This window comes from Pinus tabuliformis, chromosome 5_2, assembly GCF_031772625.1.
Source record: "Pinus tabuliformis cultivar Carrire ecotype Pingquan chromosome 5_2, CPIR1, whole genome shotgun sequence".
NCBI lineage: Eukaryota > Viridiplantae > Streptophyta > Pinopsida > Pinales > Pinaceae > Pinus > Pinus tabuliformis.
In genome coordinates this window covers 710,823,956-710,835,133 of record NC_142306.1, presented here as the reverse complement: position 1 = coordinate 710,835,133, position 11,178 = coordinate 710,823,956, and the positions used below count along the sequence as shown (strand labels likewise).

Here is an 11,178-nt window from a genome sequence, read left to right as displayed (position 1 = left end):
ATTTATCACCTCAAAAAAAATAACATGTAAACAAAAGTTTTTCATTAACTCTTTATCTATATATTTGCCAAAATATCTAAATATTTGTGAGAATATGAAATATGTAAAGACGTGAATTTTATTGGCTAAATTATTTGTATTTTAAATTTTTTAGTCGAAATTTATATTGAAATCAATTTTAATAATATTTAATAATCACATAAATTATTATTATTTTAATCTTATATAAAATAATTTAATAATTTCAATAAAATATAGATATAAATAAATAAATAATATAACTAGCCCAATATTATTTTGAATTTTTGAATTATTAAATTGTCTGATATCAAAATCTCCTAAATTTACACAAGCCCTTAAAATTTCTACTCTAACTTCTTTGATTAAACTCAATTTATTATAATATAATTATTTCACATCAAGACAATCAATCCTTATTTATTTAACCAAATGAAATAGTGAAGCATAACAATACCCACTCCAAAAGCAACACAACAATCAAAACGATCTTGTAATTTGGGCACACTAGATCTCAAAAAACTAATTTGTATTTACATTAGCCATGTAAGACTTCCTAACTGCGAATAAGCTTAATTCATTTTGTGATTGTTATTAGCAGATTTCAATATCACTAACCCCCAATAGTTCGCTCAATTCAAAGCATAAATACATGGTGGTGAAGCCAACGAATCTAAATCTAAATCTAAATTTGGGACTCTTCAATTTTCATGCAAAGGAATTTATCAACATGAATTACATAGCTGGCATTTTAAAGAAATTATACTCAACTTAGCCTCAAGAGTATATATTTGCAATTAAATTTCATATGACTTTCTTATCTCTTCAATGGAAAACCTAATATGTGCTCTAATAATTACAGAGGCCAATTCTCACCAATAGTAGCCATTCTCATCCTTAAAAGAAAATATCAAATATGAAAAATATAATGACACATTCTCGCATTCAATATTTTCTTATTTTCTTGCTTACTGGTTGAGGATTCGTTTTTTGTGTTTTCTTTTTTCTGACTGGCTAGGGATTGGGTTTTTGCTATTCTTCCCGGTGATGGCCTATGCGTACTCACCTTTGGCCCTATTTCCTCCTTAATTAATATGGGAAGTTTCTCACAACCATCGACTTGAGAAATAAAATATGTGAGAAGAAGCTAAAATAATTCTTTCATGACCATCGTAAGTCTCTCATAACCACCAACTTGAGAAATAAAATACGTGAGAGAAGAAGCTAAAATAATTATTTCATGACCGATGGGCTTTCCATGAGGCCAAATTGATTTTCTTCTGAAAATTGGACTTTCATCCGTGAATGTCATCTTCAAATCAAATATTTGGTTATTGATGGCAAAAATTTCATGGCGAAGCTTCTTTTGTGCACAGAGTGACTCCAAGTGATTCTGCAGACAATGACCAAGTGCAGACTTTCGATCCTCCACCTCATGATTGCAGCCTTTCAATCCTTTGCCATTGTAACTACGGGATAGACCTCCTTGACCTAAACCTCACCTCAGGCGACAATTTCAAATTGGCACAGATAGAAGCTTTGTGGGAAAGATTTATGCATTCTCCCAGGTCTGCTAGTTGATCGTCATCCTCATGGTGCTGCCACCGTGCATGGTGCACCATCTCACATTAACTGCTGGTACCATCGAGCTCGAATCAAATCAACTCATCGCACAAATGGAGGAAATAGATACTGTTTGGAGGGTTGGATCCCCTGTTGCCATTTTTCCTCGTCCATAAATGCAGTATTTTATGACAGTTGTCCATTTCTAGGTGATATTGTTGCCTACGTAGAATACTCCTTTGATATATCTCCTATTTTTGGGTCATACACCTAACGAATCCTAAATATGCCTTTTATTATATTATCAGTACATGTATAGGTTGGATCATAGTTCCATGGGGGCTGGAATTTTTTGAGGCTCACTGTGTGAGCATTATTCTTATTACTATTTCATCAACATTATCTACAAGCTAAATTGTAACTTTTTTTCTTATTTCATCAGCATTGTCTACAGGGTGAAATGTATCTCCACCGTAAAAATAATTGGTGGCTCACTATCTGGGAGGTTCAAATGATGTGTGACTTAGATGTTGGTTATACAACACTGATAGTTTTTTTATTATTATGAAACCAATACATTTGGTATATTTTTTTGGCACCAACCATAGGTACGCTTCAGCATACACAAACGTAATTTTTATCCTTAACAAAGTTACAGATCTTTTTACTAGTTCAAAAAAGCTTTTACAAAACTAATAAAAACATTACATCTTGCAATCCGCATAAATTCCAGACAGAAATGAAAAAAGCATATTTCTAATCAGTAGTGAAATATATGCAAAATTACACCACACTTGCAATTCACATAATGATATATATGCAAGCACAAAAGAATTGTGACAAGTTAACAAGTGGAATGAGTAAATCAAGACAAAACTTACCTCATTAATAAAATTAAACCAACAAAAAAAACTAACATAGAGTACCCGTGAACACTAAGACCATTACAAATAGGAAAGACAAAATCCAAAAGGAAACACTTTGAAGAATATATATGTAAATATTAAGTTGAAGTTTTTTCTAATATATGTATTTTTTTCATATATATATATATATATATAATATGAAAAAAAAATATAGAAAAAAATACATATATTAGAAAAAACTTCAACTTAATATTACATTCATGAACAAAAAATAAGTTAGTAACACATAATGAAATCCTTATTACAACAAACAGAAGCACATATAATTCTTCAAGTATGTAACAAATTTTTACATGTTTATGTAATCAAAATGCTAGATGTATATCTTTCATCAAGCATATCACATGCATCCTCTTTCAATACATCTTAATTCCCTTCAAACAAGCAATAAACAATTTCATTTCAAGTTTTTTGTTGGTAGAAGTCTTTTGTCAAACATATTGCATGCACTCTAATATGCAAGTTTTCTCAAAAATGCAAAGAATGTAAGGGCATATTCCCTCTTTATGGTAGCTACCTAATGACCTTAATACAATGGTCATATAAAGAATATGTAACCACCATGCAATCCCAATCAACAAGCACAATAATTCTAACATGCACATTAAAATCAACATGCATATATCAATGGGTTTCAATGCTGAAGCTAGATCTGATACTATATATAATGCCCCAAACATGCACTATGTGAAACGATTTTTCAAACATATTAAAAGCACTCTAATGCAAGTCTTGTAGAAAAAATACAAGAATTGTAAGAGTGTATTCCATATTTCTAGTAGTTCCCTAATGACTTAATACAATAGTCACAACAGGAACAACATGCAACCCGGTCAACAGACACAACAATTCAACATGCATACCAAAATCAACATACAAAAATCACTTTTCTATCAAATACGATTTCCCAATAGGTTCGTATGTTGAAGCAACATGTAATTCCCCTGACATGCACCACATGAAAAACCAATATAAATGAACAAAATTGAATCCATAACTTATTTTAATATATATTTCATTCCAAACTCTTGCCTTAAAAAACTTTCAATTTATAGTCTTCGTCAAGTCACATGTTTAAATCACATGGGGATGGGTTGTGCATGGAAGCCAATTGTGGTGGATAAAATTGTTCCAAGGGGTGCCCACACTGGACCAAGACTTTCATAATCTCAGAGACAACATCTAATAGTTGGATAGATTGTTTTTCCATCCAACAATAGGGTTTGGCACCAACCTAGATTTAACCTAGGACTTCAAAAAATAAAAATGGTAAGGAATATGTGTGCATGTGTGTGTGTGAAAGAGAGAGAAAGTATATCTAAGTACAATAGGTGCATGATCAAATTCTTCTCATATTAAACCTAATAATCCTCCATTTAAGATTCAAATTCTTCCTTTAACTTTAGTTAGTGATCTTCCATTTAAGATTCAAATTATTCCTTTGACGCATTAGTCACTTGCTATAATTATAATTAATGCCCCTTTGAATCATAAATATAAGAAATGATTATAAAAAGTTTTAAAAGAACTCAAACTAAGTTTTGGCTCCATCAAATTATCAAACAAATAACAATCAAATAAAAACCAATGATCCTCATCCACTTAGGATTCAAAATATTCTTTTGGCACATTAATTACTGGCTATAATTAATGTCTCTTCATTCATAAATAAAATAAATGATTATAAAAAATCTTAAGAGAATTCAAACTAATTTTGGTGTCATCATTTTGTGAAACAAAACGCAATCAAATTAAGAAGAACATATAATTGGTTAGAAACATTCCTTAAACAAATTACACACAATTTCCAACCCATGTTGCGAAGATTGGTTACTAACACATGACTACCCAATTAGTTGGAATAGTTTTAAATAATATTTTTGCCTGGATCTAAAATTCATTCCCAATGTTAACGATTCATAATTTTCTAATATAAAACTAATAATTATTCTTCATTTCAATCTTACAAATTAGAAATAAAACGCAATTATATATATAATTTCAATTTAAAAACATATAAAAACACAAAATGTTACCAAAATTGTTGGGCATGATTAGCTCATAGAGCCTACAACTTTGCTAGATATTAATTCATAATTAGGCCCTTTAACTTTGCTAATCATGGTTGTTAATCATATCCAATATATGGAATTTTGGTTATGTTTTCAATTAGATATTTATCCTGTGCCATTAGATTGGATTCTTCATCAATATTAAGTGAAATGAAAAGATTATTAGTTATATAAGAGAAAATCATGAATTATTAACAATGAGAGTAGATTTTGGATATGGGCAAGAATTTTATCTAGAATTGTTTTAATTAATTTGGAAATCCTAAGTTAATAACTACTCTAAGCAATCACGATGGTTTAGATCAAGTGATTCAGACAATCGATTGTTTTTTTTTGTAAGAAAGAAAAATTTCATTAAATTATCAAAAATTAACATAGAGTACGGCCATGGAAAAACTATGTCTACGTTGAGCATGTTCTAGAAAAAAAGAACCTTTCTAACCTAAAGCAGGCTTGGGAGAGAACATCTACCCTTAAGTGGAAAACCAGATGGTCTTCATGAGTATCGTGAGACTAGTTTTTGAAATCAAAAGGCCACAACAAAAACAGGAATATCAGAGACTAGGAATGTTGTGACATCAAAACACCACACGAAAAACATCAAAATAACAGAGACAAACAATGTCTTTCCTGGAGATTGATAGTGAGCCTAGTCATGGAATGAGTTACTTGAAGGGATCGTCCTGGCCTCCCTACAACCATGGTGGTCATTCCCATTCAACAAGCATTCCTCCAATGCTAGTGTTGGCCTCCTATCGCGATGTTTCTCCCTTCAGATTCTCTATCGCGACTATCTTGTTGGCAATAGCTCACTCCTCCTCATAGTTTGAAGTGCCTCGTATTCCTGTTTCATTTTCCCTCCTTTGTAACGAACCTAGTTTCTCAAGACTATGTGACTTAATAACTTGGAAGATCAAGTTTGAGTGACTCAAAGAAGAGGGGTCTGAATTGCCCAAGGAGTTAAAGGAAGTCGAACGCAAGGGTGGAGGAGGGAATTGAATTCCCAAAGCTCTAGATAGAACATGAAAAGATGATTGATATTGAACCAAATGGAATTCCAAGTACATGATTCTTCCCTCCACAACACGCATAACCTCTTCTTAGTCCCTCAATTTTTGACCAAGTAGATTCTTGACCACCTAGTGTCCATCACCAATATTTTTTATCTCATGTGCGTCCATAGTGTTGAACATTCACATGATGTGTTGTGGAAGGTCTTCATAGAACTATTCAACCTCTTGGTCATGTCATGGAGGAGGAGGTTGAAGACTTCTTCCTATCCCTTTTCTCCTAGCAGGTTCTCGTTCATGAACCATGTTTTGCAAGTGAGAATTTCCATTGTCGTCACCTCCAAGTTCCTTAATCTTTGTTGCCCTGCAAATGAAATTGAGACCAACCACCTGCAAAGCACTTAGAATGTTAGAATAAATGGCCTCCGGAGGAGTAAAGCCTAATTCCATATCACAATGCAAGGACCTCGACATTGCACCACCCCACACTATGCATTAAATGAAACTTGTGAGGATGGCAGAGGGGGATCGCCACCATTTGTTGACCTTTAATGAGTTAAGACACGCTGGCATAGGGGGCATCATTGCTATTAGATCTCGAAGGGGCACCTGGATCCAAGGTGTTGAGATATCTCTTTGTTATATATGAGCATTGGGAGGCCCAGGTCACAATTTCGTGAGATTTTAGGTTCATGTCATCACATTAAGATTGTTTCTTTTTTTTTACAAGAATGGTTATGGGATTTCATTAACTAATTGGCTAAGAGCCACAAATTCGGTTACAAAAGGAGAAGCAGATTTCTGCATAACTTTACAACAAGAGGAATATAACGCCTACTCTTATCATGTCCCTCTTTTTACATTTAATACAGTGCACTTCTGCTACTAATTTCCCGAGCTGAAAAATACAAACAAACTGATGCAAATGAATGCAATAAAACATGGCTCTTTAGGGGATTGGATCCCAAAGGATTTCCTTATCTCTGAGAATAGTATCGACAACTAAATGGACTGCCTTGTTTGCCTCAATATCTACTTCTTTGTTATTCATTCTCAAAACATGGAAGAATTTCAGATTTAGGGACTTTGCCATGCCTTTAATCCTTGTAATTATCCTTGCTAGCTGCAAGTCCGCTGGATTAGAATTGGTCGCCACTACTTCGATGATAACCTGGGAATCCCCAAAGACATTTGCCTCCCTAAGGCCCAGCTCTTTGAGGAGTTTGATTCCTTGAAAAAGAGCCATCGCTTCAGCTTGTATGCTTGAGTAATGGCTAAATCCGCAAGCAAATCTATGTGGAGAAGTGTCATCTGGGATTATGATGAGCCCTCCATCTCCATCAATTCCTAGATTCCCTTTGGTTGCCCCATCAAAGAAGAGAGAGGGAAGAGTTTGTTTGGTCAGCCAGGATTGAAAATCTTCTTCATTTTCCCTGATTTTCCATTCTTTGAGGGTTGGAAGAGAGTTGTTCAATTTTTGAAACTTGAAATTGAGGGTAGTTCCCAAATCTATGTCATGTTGGCTTAGGTTTGAATCATCTCCTTTGTCTTCCAGCCACTCAACTAGCTGACTTTCCACTGAGTTGGCAACTATTATGTAGTCCTATTCCTTATTCCGGAATATCCTTCTATTCCTTTCCCGCCAAATTTGCCAGCTGATGAATTTAGGCAGAGCACTCCACATTGACCTGATTGTTTTGTTTTTTAGAAATGAGCCTAGATATCTAGCCATCCAGCCCGTAAACAGATTCAAAACTGAGGAGGGTAAGGTGAACTTGTATTTCTAGGAAACAAGAAGCTCCTGCCATATGGAAGTTGCGAACTTGCGCTCGATCATGAGGTGGAAGGCGGATTCTAAGTTTTCTTTGCAGAGAATGCATCTAGAAGGTCCATAGATGCCCCTTTTCTGCAGCCTGTCTTCAGTGAGAATTTTTTGATGGAAAAGAAGCCAGCAGAAGTGGTCAAATTTTGAAATTGAAGGGATTTTCCAAATGCCTACCCAGGGGGCAAGGTTGGGAGGCACGTGAGGTCGCTCTATACATTTAGCGTATCCCTGAGCTACCATGTAGCTTGCCCGATTTGTGCCCCAGCCTCTCACGTCCTACCTACGTGCATGAATTGGAGCCAGCACGTGCATCTTCGTGGTGAACGTTGCCAGCTCTGAATGTAAGGCGGGTGGAACTGGGAGCTGTTTCCAACCCGTCCAAACATCATCCTTCCAGTTCGAGAGGTCCCACAGTGTGTTGATGCTAGCCTCTGACATCCAACGTTTCAACTCTGTCATGTCTCTCGATTCGGCCAGCGGGGGTCTATTCAAGATATTGTCATTCCACAGATGGATACGTTTTCCATTTCCTAGTATCCAGAAGGAATGATTTCTTATCAGCGAGCCAATTCTGTTGGTGAGCATGCTGAAAGGAGTTCTGAGTTGATTTTTAGGCTGATACAGTCATCTAAGTCTCGTTCCTCTAAAGTATTTCCTCCACAGTGCAACTTGTACCCAGCCTAGATTTGGAGCTATGATTTTCCAAATCAATTTGGCTCCCATGGCTAGGTTTTGAACACTGAGATCTTTGAAGTTCAGTCCTCCCTCCTGAATTGGTCTGGTGACTATTTCCCAATTGACAAGGGAAATTCTCTTCTTGTTTTGTTTGCCTCATTTCCAGAAAAACTGTCTGATTAGCTCCTCCATCTTTTTGATGATTCCCACAGGCGCCAAGAGAACAGAGAATTTGAATAACGGAAGGCTGTTGAGCACTGATTTTCTGGAAATGTTGAGCCAAGAGGATCCCTAGGCCTACATTTTTGCTTTGAATTTGTCTAACTGGGGATACCAATCTTTGCTCAAGGCCCTCTTGTGGAAGATGGGTAGACCAAGATATTTAAATGAGGACCAAGAAGTTGAGGCTGCAAATACGAGGCATCTGGCAATGGAGCTTGCAGTTGAAGCAGGAATATTCCAACAGTAGATATGGCATTTTCCATTGTTTAATACGCCCCGAGACCTTACAGTAGTCTTCCAGAACTTCTTTGAATTTAATAGCTGATTGAGGATATGCAGCCCCCAACAGTAATGTATCATCAGCGAAGAGGGCCTGATTGATGCTTTTAACCCCTCTTGCAATGCATAGGCTAGTGATGTCTTGATCTTGCTACTTTTTTTCTAAATAAAAGCTGAGGATATAGACCTATAGTACGAATAGGAGGGGTGAAAGGGGACACCCCTGCCTCAGCCCTCTAGAGGCTTTGAAAAAATCAGCAACCCTACCATTCACCACGGGGGCAATCCAATGCTCCGAAATGCAAGCTTTGATCCACTTGATGAAATTTTGACTGAACCCCAGTTTTTGCAACACATCAAACAAGAACCTATGTCTAACACGATCAAAATCATTTGTTAGATCTAATTTAATAACCATACCTCTTTCCTTTCGGTGCAAGCTAGAATGAATCGCCTCTTGAACCAGAACGAAATTGTCCACCAACTGCCTGCCATGTATAAATCCACCTTGATTCTCCTGGATGATTTTGGGGAGAATTCTTTTCAACCTGTTAGCTATTACTTTGGCTATCACTTTGTACCCAATATTGCATAAGGAGATTGGGCAAAATCTGCTGAATGAGTTTGCTCCTTTCTCTTTGGGAATGAGTGCGAGGAAGGCTTAATTTGTGCAGCCTCCAATCTTCTGATAGTCTTGGGACTTCTGAATCATTTTGAAGAACTCCTTCTCAAAAATCTTCTAACAGGTCTAGAGAAATCTGGGCGTAAAACCGTCCAGTCCCAGAGCTTTGTCGTGATCCATTGTGAAAAGGGCCTCCTTGACTTCCTTTTGCGTGATTTTTCTTTCAAGTGCCTGGTTCATCTTGGAAGTGATAAGGCTAGGGACAGCGTCCAACAGACTGTCATTTTTCCCAGCTCCTAAATCTTCCCTATACAACTTCTCAAAGTGCTCTGAGGCTGCCTTTTTTATGCTGTTAAAGTCCTTCAGTATGCAGTCATCTTCTTTTATTTCAGTGATGGAATTACGACCTTTCCTGGCTTGGGCTTGTTTATGGAAAAAGGAGGAGTTTCTGTGGCCGAATTTAAGCCAAAGACTTCTGGACTTGAGCGTCCAATATTCTTCTTCTGCCAGACAGGCTTTATGGAAACTTTGCTGAAGCTTGGCCTCCTTTTCCAACTCATTTTTAGTGATTTCAGCTGCTTCAAGATGGAGATGGTGACTTTCTAGAGCGATTTGTATTTTTTTCCTTTCCGCAGCAGGGTTGGGCAGGGTCTTAGCCCAATTTTTTAGCATGACTTTAACCCTTCTAAGTTTTTCCTCCCAGACAAAAAAGGCAGATCCCTTGATTGGATCTTTCCAGTAGTCTCTGACCTTTTCCATGAAGTCTATCTCTTTGATCCAGAGAGAGCTGAATCTGAAAGGTATAGGTCCGAGATCCTTGGGGGCCAGTAGCTCTAGGCTAATGGGCTTGTGGTTTGATACGCTGCTGTGAAGAATGCGCATTCTAGTTTCTAAACCAAGAAGTAAGAAGGAGCTTTGTACCAAAAATTTGTCAAGTCTTGCTACTATGTACCCCGGGCCCACTCTCTTATTTGACCACATGAACTTACCAGTAGTCGGCTTAATGTCTATCAGATCCCACTCTTGCATGAGGTCTTCTATCAATTCTCTTGTCGGATCCCTAACAATACTGCCTCCCCTTTTTTCTGATGAGAGGAGGGTGAGGTTGAGGTCTTCGGCTATGATTATATTCTCCAAATTCTCTAGATCTGCCAAGTTTTTGATGGAATCCCAGCATTGTTTTGTCTCACCTGCATTGTTAGGAGCATATACATTGAGCAGGCAAATGGTTTCCTTAGATTCTAAGTGCTGCAATTTTAACAAAATCCAATGAGTGTTTAGGGATTCAGAGATTAGTGAGAACTTATTCGGATTCCAGAGCGACCCAAGTCCTCCCGATGCTCCACGGGCAGAGGTTGCTTTCGCTCCATCTTTCTTCCAAATTTTTTTGCTTGCCTGGAGGAAGGTTGAATCCTCCAATTTAGTCTCCTGGATGAGAAGGATGTCCAGGGCTTCCAGTCTTATTAAACTCTTCATTGCTTCTTCCTTGGCTTTAGTGCCCATTCCCCTACAATTCCAGGAGATTATCTTCATCATTTACTTTTGCTATGATGAGCTCCTTTGGAGCCCTGGGTTTGGATCCTCTTCATCTTTGAGGTTTTTGCTAGGAGTTTCTCTAAAGTTGGCTGGCTGCCCTGAATCTTGTCCTTATAAGTTTCTTGTTCTCATTTTTCCTTTGCTGACATGCGCCCTCTTGTAGATCTTCTAGGGGAAGACTGTGATTCACCTATTTCCCCTTCTTCCTCTGATTCCTCAGACTCTTGGGTTTCCTCTTCTTCTTTTGACATCCTCTCTTTGGATCTCTCTGGTACACTTTTGGAGGGGGAGGCTTTAGATGGAGAGATCTCCTTTGGGATTTCTGTCTCCTGCGTATTCATGATTTCAGATCCAAGGATCTCAAATTTGTTCCCTTGGCTTTCCATGGACAGTTTCTAAGCAGGGCCCACTTGGGGGGCTTTTGCATTTG

The 11,178-nt window shown here is 37.2% G+C and overlaps 1 protein-coding gene across 1 annotated transcript; it reads right to left on the bottom strand.

The window, feature by feature from the left end:
- Positions 1-9,338: 9,338 nt before the first annotated feature.
- Positions 9,339-10,094, bottom strand: LOC149161136 (uncharacterized). Its single transcript, XM_089434783.1, has one exon. It carries the CDS (start codon positions 10,092-10,094, stop codon positions 9,339-9,341), a length of 756 nt encoding a protein of 251 aa, XP_089290909.1.
- Between the last annotated feature and the right edge of the window lie 1,084 nt (positions 10,095-11,178).

Excerpts from the sequence above, each read along its gene's own strand:
- LOC149161136 (XM_089434783.1), bottom strand. The coding sequence starts at position 10,094 with ATGCGCATTCTTCACAGCAGCGTATCAAACCACAAGCCCATTAGCCTA.